Below are 21,123 nucleotides of genomic sequence, written 5' to 3'. Positions count from 1 at the left end.
TCTCCCCCATACACCTGGTGTTATTGTTGCTGCTTCCTTTTGCAACCCACACCTTTATAATGCTACCTGTACAAACACCTTTCTTCCACAGCAGGGCCCTCAGCCTCAATAAAACAGAAACAAGTAGACAACACTCCTAAAAGAAGGAATCAATGCAAACTAGCCCTGTTTTACCAACTAAAAGTTATCTGCTTAGAGTCCCACGCTCCCCAAGTGCCAACTGACACAGACCCGCAATAAAAATCAGAAGCGTCTAGGAACAGCTTGAACAATTTTTATTTTTTTAAAGTGCTTAAAATGTAAATAACAAGCTCTTTTATAAACATTAGCTGCAACTATTAAAACAAAGAAACATATGCAGGACCCGCTTCCCATATACATAAAGGACAGGGAATCCAGCAACTCCCCGCATTTGAACACACTAACCTTCTGTTTTTGGGCACACATTTGTAACGCAGAACATACTGCTCCTTTACAGACAAGATCAACTCTACTGGGTTCACGTGGCATTGTTCGATAGCCGTGGCCCTTCATGTTCGTTCCAGTTTAAGGACTTCACTTGGCATCTTTCATGGCAGCCCCCCCATCACACACATATACACACCCTGTAACCCCTGAGGCCAGAAGAGCAAATAAAGAAAAAAATCAAATTGCTTGGCAGAGTTCCTTTAAAAATATATATAAAAATAAAACCTATTCACCTGGTGAGCTGATGACAAAACTCTGCACAGATGTGGCCAGCTGCATGTCTGTGGAGAAACTTGTGAAGCATTTGTGTACGGAAGGGCCAGATTACATATCAGACAGAGAAAAATAACTTATGGGAATAGATTTATTGAAAACCAAGCAAACAAAACCACTGCTGTTGGTAATAGGTGATACCTATGCACTCAAATCATCCTTTCTGCAGGGACCAGCCATCACCCAGAGGACTCCTGGTTTAGGCTTCAGCATTAGAATGGTGATATCCTTTCAATGCCTTGTTTCCACAGAATAATCTCTCGAGATGGATTCAGGACAAGAGCGTCAGTAGTTTTAAGGACAAATACATTTGTTTACTCTTCTCCCCTCCCTCCCCACCTTCCTTTTTTAAATACTGACACTTCTATCTTCTCATCGGTTCATCCAATAATTTTTGTTCCTGGTACCGGTGAGGTTAATTCAATCGTCGGGCTGGTCTTAAACATCTGTCTCCGGATACTTACGGCATGTTTAACATTCCTGGCTCTATTATGCAGAGGAGAATCACACGGGGAAGATTTGTGGGGCAGTGGAGTGGAGCAATGGAGGACAAAACAACAAGCTGACTGTAACACAAGTAAACAGGCCAATTGAAAAGGAATTATCCGCAAGGAGGGTCTTTCCCTCACCTCTGACTTTTGAATGTCCCAATAGTACGTGACACCAATGTCCGCACAGGGAAGGGCAGCAGCACACTCCCTGCAGCCACAGTTGCTGTCCTTATTCCTTCTTCCCCTCTCATGAACCAACTTTCAGTTCAGACGTTGGGTTGCCCAACCAGCTCTGTCTGCCAAATCCTGAATGTTTCCTTGGGCGTCATCGTTTTCATGCCATTTACTTTATCCTCTTAAAGCATGGCCAGCATGAATGAAGAGTTTCTCACGGACTAGAGTCTTCTGGGTACAGAGTTAGACCATGCACAGAGAAGGAAGACAAGGTCAGAGAAAAAACTCACACTATTAAACAGGGCACAGTCCTGTGCAGTCCTATGCAATGCAGCTCTGCTTTGAGAGGACATGAATATATGAATGTGCAAAACACTCAAGCTTCGGGGAAAAAAAGGCAGAGAACGGACTAAGGCAGGCAGCGATTTAGAGATGTGATTTAACTATCATGGAAGAGGAAGAGAGAAGCTTAAGTTTAAAAACTCTGGCACTTTGTGTGTGTGCGGATGCACAAGCATATGTGCGGTGTGTGGAAAGCACCTACAGTGTGGGAGTCCTCAGGAGGAGAACACACACTCACACACAATCCTACAGGAATAGCCAAGAGGCTGTGGAGGGACCAAGCCAAACAGGAGGAAAGTTTAGGCCCAGTCTTATTTGGTCTCTCGTATTCTGCAGTGTATGTGAAAAGAATAGCAAACAGATGGCTTCTCCCATCGAGGGCCAGTTCTGGTCCTAAGCAAGAAGGGACAGATAGAAAGCAGAAAGTATCTTTTATGCACATGTTGGTTAAGACCCAACATAGACACATTCATGCTCACAGATATAAAATACTAGACTTCCCTCCTTTATAGTCCCCATTTGACACAGATCGCTGCAGTCCAGTACATCTGACTTTGATCAGCCCCTCCTTTTTACCTCTTCTTGCTTACACATTTTATTTGTATACAGAGTTTTACTTATTTACTTTGTATTGGAAGCAACTTCTCCCTGGCACGCACGGATGCACGCACCATTCAGATAACAGAAAGTCCTTTTCTAAGAGGCATGCAACCAGAGGGAGATCACAACTCTCCCTGGAGGAATTTTTTGATTGTACATGCAAAGAGGAATTGTTGGTACTCAAACTCATATACAGAAATGTAAAAAAAAAAAAAAGTGGAATTCCTCTTTTAAAGTCCTAAATCTTACAATATAAACATAGCCCCACGTTCCCCAAGATGCACAAATACAGCAGTGTAGGCAGGTAAGTGCAAAACCTCAGATTGGGTCAGTTTGCTATTGCAACCAAAGGCAAGTAAGAACTCACAGCCAGTATTTCCAGCAGAGCCTCCTTCTTATACAACACGGGCTAGATCGGGACACCAAACTCTTTGTTATTGTACCAGCAGGTCCACTGAACTTCTACTGATGTATCCCTCCAGAAGGTCTACCAGCCACAGTCTATCTTGGCGTACACTCTTCTCCGTTACTATCCGTAGATTAATCACAACATCATTTACATCAGACTAACGCAAAGTGTTCCAACCAACAGCAACTCGCCCACTTTTTTACTAGGACAGGTCTTGTTTTTGGCTTTAAGCACAAAGACTTTTAGGAAGCCACGCCCTAGCTGGCAAGGAAAGCTTTGCCAAGTCGGGCGAGGCATAGACTGAAAATTAAGTTTAAAGAATCTTTTTAGTGAGGAAACTGCCTTGTTCTGTTGCAAAAGGCACAACTTGTAAAATCCATGTGTGCACAGAGGCAGGTCACAGTAAAAAGAAAGGAAGACTTTAGAAGGAAAAGCCACACGCTCCAGGGACAGGTAGGAACAATGCATCTTGGGCTTGTCAAGGCGGGGGAAGTCCCAGGTGTTAAGCTCTTCTGTTAGCTTCTTGTTGCGATAAGACAGGTAGGAAAACCATCCACCCAGTGCCTTAACAGAGAGAGAAAAGGAAGCCTACAGAGATAAAAACCAAAGAACAGAAGATATGGCACTAATTTCTCCCCACATCCCCACCACTACTGCACACCAGAGTCAACTGCTGCGCACTTTTCTGCTGCAGGTGGACAAATCACTCACAACCCAAGCAGATCAGGAGCTTGTTAAGAGAACAACCGCCTCCTGAACAAGTAGTGTTGAAAGTGTTCAACCCCAGAGTTGGTCCAGAGAAACATCTAGGGACTGGCCAAGGGTGTTGGAGGCCGGATACTTATATAGATGTGATGGAGCTGCAGTCGTACTGCTGATAATGGTCGGCGTGTACTAATGAACTGATAGCCTACTACAAAGATCAACTGAAGGTGTCCATCAGGCATCTGATCAAGTAGGATGTCAAGTACAGAGGTGGGTTGGCAGTCATCTATTCATTTGCATACACATTTTTGTTTCTTACGGCATTTTTCCATCTCATTAAAAACAAAAAGAGACACAAAACACAAAGAAGTAAGCAGATTGTGTCAAAGGGGCAGACAGCTGGCTATGGTGGTTTCAAAGCACTCCCTGTACATACTAGAGAGAAATCTGATATGATAATACTGCATGGAAAAGGACACAGCAGTGATCTATGGAAACAAGTGTCCACAGCATGTAATGGTGCCATTGCCACCGGGAATGGGTTGGGGAGATTTGCATAAAGGAAGTTTTAGGGGCTCCACAAAATTCACCATGTCTCTTCACCGGGACTGTAGGATACAGGGTGAAGTTGTGTGTCAAGCTGAGTAATGAAGACAGTCACATCACAGCAGAAAGCCTGGCCGGACACAGTGCAGATCTAAACGCGGTACATGATATGCCACCTAATGCACGTGTTGTCCTTCAGACTTATCCAGTTTCACCATTGTGAGTTGTTTCCTGCCCCCATCAGCCATCTGTCTGGGTACTCGGGGCTTGCAGGAATGTCTTATATGGCAAGGAAACCCTTTGCTTTAGGGAACCATCAGATAATACAAGGGAGCTAAAAACAGCTGTCCCTTACTTCACTTACTCAGTTGAAAGAGCAACAAGACAGGGTAGATCCTCATTGAGCTCTTAAGTGTCATGGGTAAGGTTTCTCAGAGGCTGCAGGAGGAACAGCTCACAATGCTTTCCATAAGCAACTACACGCTGTTTTAGACAGGATGGAGGTGTTTAGGGCTGAAGGAGCAGCCTAAAAAACAAGGGCAAGGTGGCACATTTCCATCATCCAGACTCTCAGTCCCATGTGTGACGTAAGGCTCTGGTACTCTGCTCAAAATGGTGCCTCTCCATGCTGTTGCTTGGCCCCTGGGGAGAAGCCTATTTTTTTGGGAGGATATTGGTGACTGTATTATAATACTGGGTTCTGTGCCTGACAGGAAGAGGTGGAGCGCATTTCTCTGGAGAGGCAGATCATCTTTCCAGCTCAATTTCTTGTAAACTTGCCAAGGCCACCACAGTTCTCTCGTGTTTTACTTGCAAAAGGAGGTGTAAGTGCAAGGGTCGGGGGGGGGTGTTGCATGTTTATTCCAGGAGCGCTGTAGGCAAGTGATGCTGACGAGATCTCCGAGGAGCAGGGCTACTTGCTGGTCTTGGTTTCCTCTAGGGGGATCTGAAGGAGGGTGGGAGACTGTTCCATAATGCGCACCAGCAGCCGGTCAATGTAGTTTTCCAGCTCTTGGATGTGCTCCTCCTTCTTGCTCAGCTCCTTCTCCCTCTGCAGCAGCAGCTGGATGAGTTCATCATGGGTCAGGTGATAATACTTGGCAGACTGGTCTGGCAAAGCAGGATCCTAAGGCAGGAGCAAACAGGAGAAGCCAGTGAGATGTGAAAGGTGACTAGCAAAACACAACCGCAGACTACGTGTGCTGCAAGGTACAGCATAAGGCCATTATGGTAGTAACATCCTACAACACTTTACAGTCACACTGGAGCGGAAGGGACCACCTGAACCACTGAGTCTGGTATCCTGCTCTTACAGGCAGCTACATTATAATCCTATTAAAAAACTGATCATACTCTCTTTTAGGTTTAAGCAGAATGTTTGCCCCTGCTGCTCCTACTGGAAAGCTGCTCCATAATCTCCCTTCTCTGATGGTAAGAAGCCTTCTAATTCTCATCCTAAAGGTATTATTATAGACAGTGTGTATGTATTTATTCTTGTGCTAATAATGTTTAATAGCCCAAATAGTTCCTTTCCTGCACTGGTGTTTTTTTATTGTTTTACTCTTCCATTGTATGGATGGATAATAGCAATGCAAGAGACTGTGCAGAACAGACACGGAGCATAGGGAAGAATCAGCAGCACATCCCAGATGGCAGTAACTCTTCCAGCCACAGTGGGGAGATCATGAGAAGGGAGAGAGAGGAAGTTGCAGCTAGCTGGATGCAGGGGAGCAGAATCATAAAAGACCGGAGAACCAAGGGTGGAAGATATGGTTGTAAGCCAGACCCCCGGAAACATAGGGAGCATTGCTAGGGGTGTTTGTGCACAGCATCTGAAGGGGTTGTATTCCTGTGAAATAGAGGAGCAGGCAACACTGTACACACAGCAGGTCTCAGGACACCAGGGGCAGGGAATGCAATAGCCTGGGGGAGAGGAAATGCAAGCATCCCACTGGGATGATGTATTTGTGCATATCCACAACACAGCACAAGGGCTTTCGACGTGCCCATCTCCACACCAAATTTTCACAGGCCCTGCATTATGAAGAACTAAGGCACACACAACACTTCAGGAAGCATCTGTCAGGAGAGACACAGCCCTTTGGATTTTCATTCAGAGTGAACTCGACACATCACTGACATCTTCCTCTCTGCAAAGTGTTCAACTCTGACTAGATGGGAGAACTGCTGTGCTTGGCAGCAACCCCCTCAAAACACAGTGACTGCTCCACTTGGGCAGCTCTCTACGTGGAATTGGATGTAGCGCCTTCTCCAGATTAGGTAATCAGCCCCGGCAAGTGGCAGCACCAATCAGCTAGCCCCTGTGCTAATTAGCCCACCGAGAGCTCCAATGCTCCCAGTTTAGGAGTCAGTGCCTGTGGAGCCGCATGTGGTACATGAAGACCTTGCTGCCTGGCATGGTCTGCTTACTGTGTAGACATGACCCTAGTTCAATTTTTTGGCGCTCAAATCATCTCTCACAGGCCTTGAGGCATCCCTCCATAACTTTTGTGAACTGAGTGGCACAGAGTTTACCTCTTTGCAGAGGGGCAGGCAGTAGGGGTAGAGGGTCAGCCAAGTAGGGACAAGCCTGAGCTTGTGCTTATCTCACACCTTGGGACACCCTTCGAAGGAACTTGTGGCACCCCAAGCTGACAAGGCAGCCTGGTTGAGAATCACTGCTAAAGACATCCAGCTAAGCAGCCTTGTGAACTGTAAATCACGGCTTAGCAGGAGGCAATGAAATCAGGGGCTTGATCACGAAGCAGAAGGATAAAGACTGCATGCTCCCTCTGTCCAGGCTAGGATCCTGCCGTGCACTTAGGATCAAGACTAGAGGTAGGACTACCGGGTAACAGCCAAAGCTCTGCTGATTCAGCCATCTAACAGCATCATGCAGACAAGCATCACCTACTTCAGGGATAGCTACGGCTTCCATTTCAAGCACCTTTAAGTACTAATATGATAGAAGCAAACTGGCAGTTAAGGAGAATGAGAGTCAGTGGTGATGCACCTACCTTTAATTTCTTGTGCTCTGCCTTCTCTAGTTGCGTGGACGGGGCCACTGGTTGGATGCTGCCCGTTGTCACGGTCTTCAGCTTCTCCAGGCCACTGCTCAGGGCAGAAGTCAAGCTGGACCTGTGCTGTTTTTTCTCACTGGAGACCTCTGACACCGCAGCACTTATGGGCTTCACTGGATGAGGACTAGGGAAAGCAAGAAAGACACACAGTTAATGGCACACATGGCTGAGGGGAGGAAAACAGTTTTATATGCCCTAGATGGGGGAGGCAGCTGCACAGCTGTCATTACAGTCACACAGCAAGACCTCCCATAACGAACCGCACTGAACGATCCTGGCTCCTAGGGCAGGGGTGACCAAAGTGCAGCCCACTGGCAGACAGCCCACAGTGCTCTCCAATGCAGCTTGTGACCTCCAAGATGAAAGCAGGACTCAAGGAAACTACAGACTCTAGGACACAACGCTGCAGCTTAATGCAAGGAAATCAAGCCCCAGCACGCTGGAACTCATGGTCTCTGCAGGCTGCTCAATGTGGCAGCATTGTGTGCTGGAAGCCATGGTCTGGGGGGCACTGAAGCAATGGGAGATTTGGTGCAAGTCAGGTGCAAAAATGGCAGGCTCCCGTCTGCTTGTACAGCTAAGGACTTTGTGGCAGAGTCTGGGTGCCCTTGAGACAGCCTAATTAACTGCTTACATTAATTACAGGACAGCTTTGGTTATCCAAACCCTCAATTACCTACACAGTAATTCTTTTTTTTTTTTTTTTTTAAACTACATTGCACCTGCTGGTATGGTACAATCACTGTTCTCCTTCCAGCTTTGCTGCAAAGGTCTGTATGGGTCAGGGCAGTCTGGTTTTACACATGATATCACAAATTGTCAACGTTTCTCTTATCCAAACAGCTTTTTGTCCTGTGCCTTGCACGGGTTTGCTTAAGTGAGGAGACATTGCGCTATGTTACTATTGCAAACTTCAAAATCTGCAAGTTGCCTATTGCACATTTTCCCCAGCTGTGTGACTACTCAAGTTTCACTAAAAAACCTCACTAAATACCATATTTTCTCACATACAACACTGGCCCAAAAATAATATGCACCTTGTTTTTGAATGGCTGAATGAAGAAATAACGATTTTTCTACAGTTAGGGCTGCAGAGCAGGGATAGAGCCTAAACTCACTCTGTTTCTGCAAAACTAAAGCTGATTCCCTAGCTGCTGCAGAAAACTGGTTTCCATGGGTGGATTTATGACTCTAAAGAGAACTAAGAGGCTGTGAAAGAGAGAAGCCAGGAGCAGCTAGCTGACAGCAAAAGTTAAATTGATTAATAGAACATCATGGCCATTAAAAAGGAGAGACAATTCATTAACACTTGCAGAGTGAAGAACAATGAGCTATTAAGTCAAATGACTCCCTCCACTGCCTGAACAGTAATACCACAGCTGCTGCACTCTGAAGCAGGAATCCAGCCAGGGTATTTCCAACCCCTGGCAGAAAGTCAGCTCCCTGCTTAAGACATGCGCCCCAATTTCAGCGAAAGGAGCATGCTGTATGTGAGACAATATGGTATTCAAGTTGCACTAACAACAGTCCCTGACTTTTTCCTTCCAGTGCTCTTGGCTATGACATAACTCAGCACCACAGCATCTGTACCAAAACACCCCAGTCAAGGCACAGGGACACAGCAACATTGCCTCTTTGCACTCTTTGACAGATGAGAAAAAATTGCTCCGTTTTAGCCAGCAAGCCTGCCTCTTCTGCAGTTACTGGAAGTGGATACAGGCTGCATTTCAGGGCTCGGTTAGCATCTGTTTGGCCTTCTAGCTGTAGTCTGGACCCCCCTCCAAACTACCGGGAAGAGAAGTGTCCTGTGGCAAGCTGTGCTGCAAGCTTCCAGTGGAGCAGAGCGGGGCTGGTGCAATAACTATCCAGGTTTGACATCAGAACCAGGAAAAGAAAGCCAAGATAAAAAAAAAGCCATGGAGCATACTTACACTGGAAGTGCAGCAGCTACACTATGAAGAGTCATGACTACAACTGACATATGTGCATGTATTATTGACAGCTCAGAGAAGCGCCAGTGCTCAGCAAGGATTCATCTGTTCAAAGCCCAGTCCAGTGAGGTAAGTGAGGACGTTCCCCATTTGGAGATGGTATAGCTAACACCCATCTAGGGGAAGTAACATGCACCCAAAGTTACTGGCAGAGCCAGGAACAGGAACCTCTTCCTCCTGATCTCCAGGCCTGTAATCTAGCTTCAAGGCTGTGAAAACTGGAGAGGGACAACAGAGCACAGGGGATCCCAGATTTGAAAAGCACTCCTCCAAAAGGCTCCCAAGTTGCTTCTAGGAGCCAAACTGAGTTACCCCTAGCAATAAAAAAGGACTGCAAAAGCTACCAAAACTTCAGCTGAAGCAATGCTGCCAGGGATGCTACGATAACAGAAATGGAGAGGGCAGAGGAATGTGACCTTTTCAGAGCAGTACAGATCATTCAAATCCCAGCACAGATCCATCTCGCACATGGCAGCATTCCCCAGAAAGGAGCCTTCCAGTTTGCACATGCTTTGGGGATGGACATCTGCACTCTAGCTCAGGGATCAGACTCAGCCATCAGCCATGAGAGCTGCACGCCCTTTGAAAGACCACTCTGAGCTGCCCTGCCAGCCATCTCAGAGGCACTGGGACCCAGGCCCAAAACTCAGGGGCAGAGGAGAAGGGTGTCCCTTTTCTTAGGCCTCCAAGACTGGTCCTTTGGATCAGAGTTGGCTCCTTGTTACTTGTATTTCAGGTCCCATGAGCGCACACCTACTCAGGGTAGAGTCTGGTAATGCTTATGGTCACTGCTTGGAGCTGGATAAGCAGAGATCGCTAGCTTAGAAGCCAAAATTGGTAATCTGAGTCCTACTCAGCACTGGAGGAGACATAACTGGCAGGTCTCCCTATGCACCAGGGAGAAATTTTCAGAGACCCGAAATTTTCAACACCTTTCAGGATGGTGTTGGCCAAGTCAATCTGCATCTGCAGTCCAGGGTAGTTTGGCCAGGTTGGTCTCAGGAGCTCTCATGGAGACAAATGTCAGCTGCCCCTAACATTACAAAGCTAATGCATTAACAAATCCTGCCAGGACCCTGCAAACACCAGGCTGCCCAGACTTCGAGTGGCAAAGGGAAAAAGAGGGAGATCCTTTTAGCATCCCAAGTGAGTCCACTGATACCCTTCCAGGTGGCAGGGTGTCTGTAATGGAGAGCTGGCACTCAGCCTTCGTTGCTCAATCTGCTAGACGTTGGACCAGGCTGCATGAGAGAACAGCCTTATAACTAGGACTGGGCCATCCTGGGCTACGACTGGGGCTGCTCAGGCCCATGGCTCTAAACCCAGAGCTTCGGGGATATGCTTCTACCCAACTGCACAGCAGCTGATTAAGGTTAGGGTGCTAGGGTTTTGTCTTACACACCACAGCTCCACCCTGACCAAGACTTCTAGCCTGGAGAGCAAGACACGACAGACGATATGCTTCACTGTCTGGGCAGTGAGAACTATGAGCAGCCCCAAAACCTTAGTGTCCTCAATGAGGGCTCAGCCTGGTCAAAGACTTCCCAGCGATCACCTAGCAATGGATGACGCTCTCCCCAGTTGGCAAAAGAGCAAGAAACCAGGGTGGACGAGAAAGAGATGGGGCAGATGCCGTGAGGAGAGATCCTTGCAGAGTCACACCAGCAGGCACAACCTCTTCCCCAACCATTATTCTTCTCTGGCCTGTTGTTAAAGCTGTGCAGGGAGGAAGGAGACTGCAGAAGCCTCCAGATGCAAACAGAGACCTCTCTGAGATGGATCAAGGGCTTCTCCCAGATGTTTTGGGATGTGGGGAAAGAGTTTGTCTCCCCACAGCTCAGGCTTTCTCCAGTTCCTTGATTCCCCTGCTGGGCAGGGCACGAGAGATGTGTTGGAGCATGGCCCTAGTGAAGGATTTATGGGGAGAGTAACAGAGCTGGCTGAAGCGTTGAGCAGGACCCTGACCCTGTCCAGTATCTTTCCTCAGCTCCCAGACTTGCTGGTGAAGAATTCTGGCTATGGCTGTAAGCACCCCCCCCAAGTTAACCGACCACCTGGCTCCTTGCTTAGCAAGACCCAAAAAAGTAAGGGGCATTCCTGCATGAAACGCCATGCCACCAGGCACTTTCATGTCAGCATGCTCTGCATAAGAGACCAACTATCAGGAAGAAAACAGCCTCTTGCAAGCGTCTCCAACCTCCCAATGGAGTTGTTAGGAAGCTGCCCCTGTTTTAGTTGCCACAGCTGACCCACGTCAGAAGCGCTGGACCTATGGATAAAACAAACTGGTATTTGAAACAGCTGAGCTTTCAGACTCAGCCCTGAAGGTAACAAACCACTGGAATAATTTCCCTCATGATTCCACTTGTAGCTTTGAAATTCAAGCATTAGATATTGCTCAAAACAAAAAGATTTCTGAGCGCAGAAAGCACGTCACAGCATCCTCTGTTTTCTTGGGCAAGCAGACAGGATCATTGTCGGGATTTCTTCCGCTCCTAAAAAGACACCTGCAAATCCTTTCAAGGTGGCAGCTATAGTGTTTCTGGTAACCAGCAATTTTTTCCTACTATCAACATAGAGTACAGCCCAGCCAAAAGAGCACAAGTCAGATGTTCCCAGGTCTAAGCTCAGGCCGGTGTGCTGATGGTCATGAAACTCTGGGCACATCTCTAAAAGTTTCTGTGTCTCAATATCCTCAACTGCAACTGGGTTCACCGCCCCCATCGCACAGGTACCGTGAAGTCCTAACTGCTGATGGTAAGGCATGCAAGGCATTCTCCGAGGGAAAAAGCAGTGAGCGAGAAGCATGTGAAGGGAAGCAGTGCTCAGATCAAGAGAGTTTGCTTTCCTTCTTCAGTGTCATTCTAAAAAGATTTCTTCATTCTAGAAATAAAAGACTTAAGTAAAAGCAATGACTTGTGTTGTGGCAAACATTTCCTTGTGTGCAAGGGTGTAGGTTATAGCCATGTTGGTCTAAGGACATCGGCAGACAAAAACTTCAGGAAGCGGGACGCTGTATTCCTCCTAATACCTTGTGACCTAGGAAGGGCTGCTAGGAATCTGAATGGAGGAGAGTCCAGAAGCTGTCACACTTGCCATAATGCCCCTTCTAGTATCTGTGGGCTTGTTACCCAACAGTGATTTAAAATGAATATCAACCCAAGAGCAAAATTCTCAATCTGCACTCTAGCAGCAGCTCTCAGGGGCCCAGCATGGCCTCTCTGAAGCACGAAGAAGAAAACCAGTCCAGACCTTTCCAGGGAAGGACCTGGAAACTCAGGAGCTTTAACAAAAAGCATTCTGGCTACTTAACACATCAGAACATGGCACGTTCCCAAACCCACAGGAGAAGGAGGAATTTCTGATCCTAATAGATTTCATGCGTTACTACCTCATGTCTGCAACATGCTCCAGAGATGTCCCAGGCTGTGGAAGCAAGGCAAGAGTTGTCCTTCAGACAGGCGATGCCCATTTCCAGGGCGTCTCCAAAGGGCAGGGAGACAGAAGATAAAGTGAGAAACGCTCCTCTTCCTGCTTTTGAGGAGTGGGTGTCACTTTCTTTTCAGTGAAAGAAAACCTATTAATGATCTTGTTCTATCGACAGGAAAATAAAGATTTGCCATGCAAGAAACAAGCTTTTAGGAAAGTTCACTGATGCTTCAATATTTCCAGAAAAACAAATCAGTAACAGAGGTGGAAAAAACTGCTTGAAGCTGCTGTGGAGAATTAAATGCATAGCAGGACACTTGTCAAAAAATTAATAAGGAGGCGATTCTTCTCATGGCCTCTTGCTCACTCATAAGGAAGTCTACAGGCAAGATTGACAGCCTGCAGCTTTCTGGTTTGTGTTACATGGGAGTTGAAAGCTAAGTGAAAAGCTCCTCTTCTGGACTTTATAAGTCTCAACCTAACTGGAATAAAGACCCAAGGACCCAAAGAAATCATAGTCTCCACTGCAATCACCAGAAAGAGCCAAAACAACTCGACATGCAGAGGTTTGCAGCTGAAGGTTTCTTGATTTTTCCTGGAGACCAAAACTTTTTTCCGGGGTTAAGTACTAACAATACTGACTCCTCACTCCATCCCACTTTCCTTCTGTTTACTGCTTGCATCCATTACTGTAGAGTATGTGGACCATTAAATTAGCAAGCCACAGCTGGAACCTCTACAGTTGCTACCACATCCTACCGACCACCCTGGCAAGCACAGCACTAAGCAGCAGAACCACCGTGGTTAAAGGGATGCCCGTTGCTGAGGGAGAGGGCCGTGCAGACACCTTAACTCCTGCGCCGAGAAGATGGACCGGTAGAAAAGAACTGGGGAAGTTCTGCCAGGTTTGCCTATCCACCCCTTGCTCACGATGGGGTACAGTAGTCAGGAACAAGCTAATCTTGCTAAGAATCTGCATGAAGTCACTGTAAACCACGAGCGACTCCAAAGCAATGTTGGAGAGAGAAGATATCCATTTCTACTCTGGCCATATTGCATAAGTCTGCTCTGTGGTTGTAGCTCCATCTTCACTGCTAGAGTAGCTATCTTCTAAATACCCTTGCTGCTACTACATAGATGGAAATGGCCTGAAGAGTGGCTTAGTCTGCAGTGCCAGACATCCAGCGGCACATAGCCCTGCTGTTTCAAACAACCACCTCTATAGCTGTGACTAGCTGAAAGTTGCTCCATCTGTCCAGCAGCCATGCTGCCCAAAAAGGCTGTCGCACTTCTGGTGGAGCAGACCTTCTCATGGATGGGCGCACACCACCTCCCAACCCACAGCTGAGGGGCCTGTGATAACTTCCGCAGACACCAGGCTCTCTGTTCCTCTATTTGGTGGATAGTAGTTAGGTCTACTTAACTCCTACTCTAGGTTTGAAGGCCATCCTGTCACTTTGCCTACACTTCTTTATCTGCCAGCCATCATCCTACCCATCAATCCTACCACCATCTAGCATCATCCTACTCTTCTTTAATCTGCCAGCCATCATCCTACCCATCAATCCTACCACCATCATCCTACTCTTCTTTATCTGCCAGCCATCATCCTACCACCATCTAGCATCATCTTACTCTTTATCTGCCAAATATCATCCTACCAATGCCCCAATGGAGGGCTAGAGGCCCCATGTCATCTAGAACAAGGGGCCATCCCTTCTGCTGCTGAACTCTGCAAAGCCCTGTGACAGTTTGCCAAACACAACATGTTGGGGGCCCAACAGAAAAAAGGAGGTTGCTAGTTTACCACTGTATCATGCAGCACATGCTCTTCTACCCCTTCTCTCAGCTAGTAACCTCAACAAACTCTACTAGAAAGTCACGGCTTTCCAGCAAATATCTGCATTGTACAGAGAAGAAACTAAAGCCTAGAATGATGGGCCCAGTCTGAAACCTGGAGATGCCATTAACCATGAGTGTGTGCTGTACATACAATGACTTCCTTTTGCCTGGCATCAGCCTTCTTAAATAAGCAGGACACAGCCTTTTCCCAGGACACATTTCTTTCCATAAAGCACAGCAGGAATCATCTGAGAAGTATTTTTTTAACCGTTTTTGAGCAAAATTACCTGTTAGAGGAAGAATAATCCCATTAGAAGTGATCCAAAGATCTAGCCATGATGGAAGCACCGAATGGACAAAGAATCCCCCTGAGAGAGACCAATCCTGGAAACAATCTGAATGCAGAGCTCCTGACTCAGGTGAGCTTTACACTTGGAAAAAAAACACCTTAGTACAAGACCTAAAAGGAAGACATCTACTGAACCTCTTCACAAGCATAAAAGGCATTACCCTCTCAGGCTGGTAGGAATATCAGAATCACTGAACTGTCTCCCAGACGCTCCTTTTTGCATCCATAGCAGAAGTAAGGCAGATCAGGGTCTCAATAAGCCTTCACAGTTCCCATCACTCGTTCTGAACCAGGAGCAGAATTTGGTCCTTGAATAGATGGATCCCCATGACTTTTCCTTGTTCCAGGAAAACTGGAATAACTGTGAAACCCACCATGATTACTAGCCTGTCCTGCTCTGTCCAAGCTCCGTCCCGGATCTTCCTTCCTTTAACCCAGCCCTAACATCTCTCTCCCCGCTCCCTGCATATTCAGAGTCAAATCCAATTTGTTTTCCAACAGGATTCCCTGGAGGACTCAAGCAAGTGGAATGGAGCCATTTTTTAGCTATGGGAAGAAGAGAATTTTAGTATTTGATGGTAATTTAAAAAAAAAAAAAAGGAACCAAAGCTGAATTAAATGTAGGAAGAAACAGCTGCAAACATGCTATGAAGCTTTCACAAAAGCATTAATGGATGGAAGACTGGGGAGTGCCACGCAAGGGGCACGTATAAAAAGGGACCTATTTTGAAAGAGCAGCATGGAGAGGGCAAGGAGAGGAGAGTGGGACACTGACACTGGCATAACCAATTGAGTACTGTTCGCCTTTGCAGTTCTGCCTAGGCAGAGCATTCAGGAAGGGAAATCCTTGCTTTAGTTCAGAGCAAACACAGGAGGGTAGCGGCTGGTCTCATACGGCCGGAGCCACATCCTTTCCCGCACGAGTTACTGGACAACCTTGGCCAACTGATATGCTATCTGCAGGGCCCACAGAGGCCCAGAAGCAGAAGGGAGGGAAGTTTTACCTCTACCACCACACACACAGCCTTCCCCAGAGTGCTCACCTGGTTGTCGGCTGGAAAAAGGCCTTCTCAGCTGGCTGTGTCTCCTTGGGCAAAACCACGAGCGTTGAGGCTTTCGGGCCACCGGGCTGCGGCAAGGGGTAGGGCTGGGCTGCTGCCTGGCTGGTCACTGCGGGGACCCCACCAGTTGTAGCGCGCACGATCGGGGAAGGGAAGTCAAACTGTTCAGAGTTAGTTGCAGCCACAAGGAAAGGTGTGGAGAAGGCCAAGGGTTGCTTGCCATGCAGGAAAGGATGCTCGACTAGCCGGTCCCCGGGGAAGTTAGCGGGCTGGAAGCCCGGAGGAGCAGCCTCCTCGTGAGGGTCTATGAAGCGGAGAGCTCCCTGGCCAGGCATTTCAGGAGATGTGGTTGGAGCTGGGAGGGTGCTGGGTGGCTTTCCCACAAATGGGTTGGTTGGGGCAGGAGGGCTAGCTAGGGGAGTGAAGGGATTGCCCAAAGTACAGGTGTCATCCTGCTTACTGCTTTCCTCTGCTCCCTCTTGCTTCCAGAAGTCAGCCTTTTTGAAGTCAATCACTGGAGCTACTGAGCGGGCAGGCCACTGACCCAGTAATGGCTTGGCCTCCCTAGCTGAACAGCTACCCTGCTCCGGCTCCCACAGACAGCCTGCTAACCCTTCCACGCTTCGGGATGCCTGGGCTTCTGCTTCGTTCTTTGGGCTTTGGCCTGGGCCTTCCTGATGCCCTAAAGGCTCCTCACTATCTCTCTGTGCTGATTTAGATGCCAGCTCAGGTGGAGACTTGCTGAGACCTAACCTTTCTGGTTGGTCAGCCTGGCTGTGGCTGGCCGAGGGCTGCTCCTCCAGAGCTGTCCAAAACAGCACAGGCTGGCAGACGTCAGGGTCCCCTGGAGCGTGTGGCTTTGCAGGGGGGATTTCTTTCAGTTCTGGGACTGCTGGTGCCGCTTCTGACAAGCCCCCCCCTGTGCTGTCCGCCTGCCCAGTGGAGCAGAGCTGGGTGATCTGTTGTGATGGGGCAGCCCCAATTAGACGAGCAGGGAAGTCGGGATTTGCAGCTCCCAATTTGTCCGAGTCGTCTTTGGCACCTAATTCGTCTAGGGAGAGTTTCGAAGGGCAAGTCTCGAACTGCTCGCCCGTCATCTCCTCATTTATCTCTAACAGGCTTTCCCCAGAAGAGGTGTCCCACTTCGTCAACTCATTATTTTTCGCCTCCAAATTAGCAGCCCGATCCTCAGTGGCAGATTTAGCATCCTCAGCCATTAAAGGGATGCTCCCGGCTTTGGCTTCAATTACTGCTGGTCTCAGCGCAGGGGGGATGGGTGCTGCCAGGGCCATGTTCTCTCTGCTTGCAATAGTATTTTGCTGATGCATTTCCCCCACTGGGCTTTCCCCATTTTCACTGTCACCTCTGACCCCTCGCTGGCTCCTCTGCAGGTCTGAATGGGCCTGGTCATCTTCCTTGCTAAAATCCAAGGGTGTGAACCACCTTGGGGGTTTAGGAGGTGGCATCCCCACATGCAGCTCCAAACCAGATGCCCTGTCACTCTCTGTCTCAATCTCCTGGGGCTCAGTCCATGGAGAGGAGCCTTCTTGTGTCTCAGGAGAGTCAGGACGTAGTTGCACATTGCTTTCCTCTGCCTCCTCTTGTGTGCTAGCTGGGAGCCCGCAGGCCGGCGGCACTGCACCCACCATTACCACTTTACTATTAGAGCCGTGATCCCTTGCAGTCAGCGACGGCTCCACTGCATCTTCAGGCCGCCCCGGTGGCAGCACGGCAGCAGCACTGTTGCCAGAAAGCACCTCGCCAGGTTTCTCCAAATCGAAGCCGCTTCTGGTCAGTATGTGTGATGCACTCAGAGAGCTGCTCTCCTCTTGAAAGACACCTTTGTCTGACCCCATACGTTGTCTGCATTCATTCTCCTGACCCTTTTGTCCACTTGCAGCTAAGTCCCGGTCGCTTTCAGAGAGCCACTGAAATGGCTCTTGTCCTACAGTTGTCCCTTTATCTTCCCCTGGACTAGTAGGTTCCTCCTTGTACATCTCAGTTGGTTTTTCCCCATGCATGTCTTCTCTGTACCATTCCTCTCTGGCAGCAGTCTGAGCCGTCACTGGGGGAGAAGCATGCTCTTCCCTTGGTATTTCCAAGGGAAGAGCAAACCTAGAGAACCAGACTTGAGAGGTGCTGTTTTTCCCACTCTCCACCAATGCGTCTGGGGACAAACGACTCAACGTGACCTCTTCCGTCAGCGTAGCTTCCTGACCCGCATTCGCTAAGCCCACCTCTGAGCCTTTTACGAGGGTGACATTTCCCCAGGTCTCTAGGCCTACAGCCACTTCATCATCAGTTTGCGGTTCAGCCATATTAGTTATCTCAGTCTGGTTTTCCTGAACAAGTTCAGTGCAACGGTCTGTCGGGCTTGCCCCATCCAGGTCATCGATGTAGGCCATGCCCTCCATAGCTAGAGACCCAAAAAGGCTTTCCTCCTTAACTTCTGGCTTGAGTCTACTTGTTGCAAAGGCATCGAAGGTGTCATCCCACTCGGAGAGGGCTGGAGGAGCAGTGGGATCCTCTTCTGGCAGTGTGGGAGCAGTTTCTGGAACTGGGATGCGAGTGCTTTGGGCTGAAGACTCCTTTTGTGGGTCTTTAGGTGTTATGGAGCCAGAGGGACCAGAATCCGCAGACGAACAAAGGCTCTCAGCGACCTCTGTGGTAGCTTGCGGCCCAGGCGGGAAACTAGAGAAAAAGTGAGTAGGTGAGGGAGAGTTTAGTACCTGCTCAGCGAGGAGGTCCTCAAAGAAAGGGTTGCTCTGCAGGGAGTTGAGGAATGGATTGGTGGGGGACAAGCATCCAAACTGATTTTCTTCATTAGCTGCAAAAAGGTTAGTGCTTAGCATGCGGGCAGGATGGACTACAGCAGCACAAGGGAACCGGACAGGGAAGCAAGGAGGTAAGTGAGAAGGAGCGTCTGAGCTGGTTTCTGCCTTAGGAGACACTTCCAGGCTGTGGAGGGAAGACAAAATAGTCCTCCTGGTTAATGCTATGACAGTGCTCTACGTGACACCACACACAGTACAAACACGCATGTTACAAGCTATGCAGTCTGGCAATGAGCAAATGTACCGTTTCTTTCCTGTCAAGCAGAGCAATGGCTATGAAATCAATGCATGGGTAGTGCATGCACCAACATCGCAGGAATGGCAGCCCTCGTTTCATGGCAGATCTAGGACCTCCCCTTGGCTTGTCTCTATGATATACAGCTCTGACACCCAGGGCAGCATCGAGACCCAAATCCCTTGCTCCATCTCCTGTGGCCCAAACTCTCCACTCGCTTGTCTGCAATCAGAGGCCGGTTACGCCCTGCTGAGCCTGGGATTGTCCCACTCTGTTCAGCAGGGCTCCTGGCTTACTCAGGTTACTAAGGGGTGGCAGTGCAAGCCTTTAGTGATAGAGTCTGGGGTCTGACCGCCTGCTTTGCTTCACCTTGAAAAAGCAGTGCAAATGCTCTCAGCACACTCCCTTCCCTTCCCTTCCCTTCCCTTCCCTCCCCTTCTCCCTGGTCAGGAAATGAGCCGTGATAATGAATCGTAGGCTGCTATTATGAGACGGCAACTAGCTAGAGCACAGGACTGGCGCTTTGGGTTCAAGCCCTGGCTTTGTCACTGGCTCCCCATGCCACCATGGCCAGGGCAGTTCTGGTCTAAGGCTCAGGGAGGCTGAGCACTCCCAAATCCCACAGGAGTACAAGTAAACTGCAAGGCCCTCAGCAAATCCGGTCTCTCTCTGCAGCTCTCTGCCCATAGAGACAAGGTTTCATCCCCTGCTTTGACAAAGGGCAGGGGCCATTTTGCCCCTTTATGGAGCCTTCCACCCAAACACCAACTTTCCGTACTCCCGAGCACGGCCTCAGAGTCCCAAGGGCCACAGATCAGCAGCACTGGGTGCATTACAGAAGGGGAAACTGAAGCACAAGGATGAGAAGAGACTTGGCACACTGTCACTACTTAGGGTCCCCTGCATCAGGCACAAGAAGAGCCTTTTTTACCGCAGCCTGCTTCTCCCTCTACTTACCAGCCAAGACCCAGCAGCAGCAGCCAACTGCTAGAGGCACCAGGGTGGGAGCCTGAGGTCCCTTCTCTCCATAGCTCATGCAGAGCCTGAGACTGTGCACCCCAACAGCCTAACACACCCACAGCCATGGAGGTAACAGGCACTTTCACTGCCCCCGATCCCAGGGATGTCAGAGCACATCACCGCCCCTACCAGGACCTGCTCACAGCTCAGCTGGCTGGGGGTGTGACAAATCAAGCGGTCAAACACTACTTTGAGGTGGCTTGGAGCGTGGTAGAGGAGCCGGGGCCGAGTCTTTCTGGCTGGGATGCTATGTGGGGACATGACAGCCTGAATTCCCCAAGAGCATTGTGCTGGCAGGTCCTGGCATGCCCATACAGCAGCACCCACTGCTTCTGTGCGCAGAGAGGTCTGCAACCCACGTGGGACCAGCACCAGCCTTCAGATAGGGGCACAACAGTGCCGAGCCACGTGGGTGATTGAAGAGCGGGGGACGGGAGAGAAGGTGCATTTCCCAGGAGGTTGCTCGTTCCCTACTCCAGAATTGGGTTGGGATACAGGGAATAATGGGCATACAGGGGCACTGCCGCTGGCATTGGGGCTTGCAGCTATTTACATCAATGAGCAATTCCAGCCCAATTAAAGATGGAAATGATCTGGACACCAATTCCACAGAACAGCCCAGCACCACTGCTAGGGCAAGGGGCCTCCATGCAAAACATCCATCTGCATGGACCCAGTTGGGCACATCAAAGCTTATGCCAGGGGGAATCAGATACCCATGTTGTCCAGACAAAGTGTATTACATGAAGCCTAATTTCATGCCCCACAAAGAGGGAGACAGAGCCACAACAGGCCGCAGGAACCATCATGCTCCGTGCATAGGGTGAAGTTCAGAGGAAGGAACTACATTGAATGCATTTCCCGTGGGATTAGCTCTGAGCTCGCAGAAGCCCTCCTGCACAGCTCGTCTTCCAGGACAGCCTGTCTCACTGGCTGTTCGCGTGCATTTGTCACGAAATGCCAGGAAAAGAGGAGAGAAATGCCTTTTTTTTTTAAAGAAAAAACAAAAGAGGTGAGGACTGCAGGAGAGGGGCAAGGCTGAGAACCAGGGAGGTTTCTTTAGGCATGATCTTGAGTTTCCAGCTACCAGCATCCCTTGGATGCATACAGTCCCTGTGTTTGTTCACAAACCTACACCGAGTTTGAAGGACCCGACAGAGAACAGGACCCCTACCCGGGTGTAACCTACTCTATTCCAGCAGAGAATTACCCTGGGAAAGGTCAGGGGTAAAGCTACCGCAGCGTGCAATTCCCCTGGGATAGATGCAGTGTGT

At 48.9% G+C, this 21,123-nt stretch overlaps 1 protein-coding gene across 3 annotated transcripts in view; it reads right to left on the bottom strand.

Moving 5' to 3' along the window:
* Positions 1 to 254: 254 nt before the first annotated feature.
* The window catches only part of RAB11FIP5 (RAB11 family interacting protein 5), a 78,399-nt gene continuing 57,530 nt past the window's right edge, over positions 255 to 21,123 (bottom strand). For 2 of the 3 annotated variants that reach the window (XM_090035123.1, XM_090035124.1), the window contains exons 4-6: positions 15,743 to 18,451; positions 7,026 to 7,212; positions 255 to 5,134 (exon numbers count right to left, since the gene is read on the bottom strand). In XM_090035123.1, the coding sequence (XP_089891249.1) occupies positions 4,922 to 5,134; positions 7,026 to 7,212; positions 15,743 to 18,451 (3,109 nt within the window). In that variant the 3' untranslated portion in view covers positions 255 to 4,921. Of the gene's footprint in view, positions 5,135 to 7,025; positions 7,213 to 15,742; positions 18,719 to 21,123 lie in introns of all 3 variants that reach the window. The other variant, XM_090035122.1, reaches the window with a different exon arrangement.

Source organism: Crocodylus siamensis, chromosome 2 (genome assembly GCF_052110815.1).
Source record: "Crocodylus siamensis isolate JL-2025a chromosome 2, ASM5211081v1, whole genome shotgun sequence".
Lineage (NCBI taxonomy): Eukaryota > Metazoa > Chordata > Crocodylia > Crocodylidae > Crocodylus > Crocodylus siamensis.
This window is presented reverse-complemented; position numbering and strand designations above follow the sequence as displayed.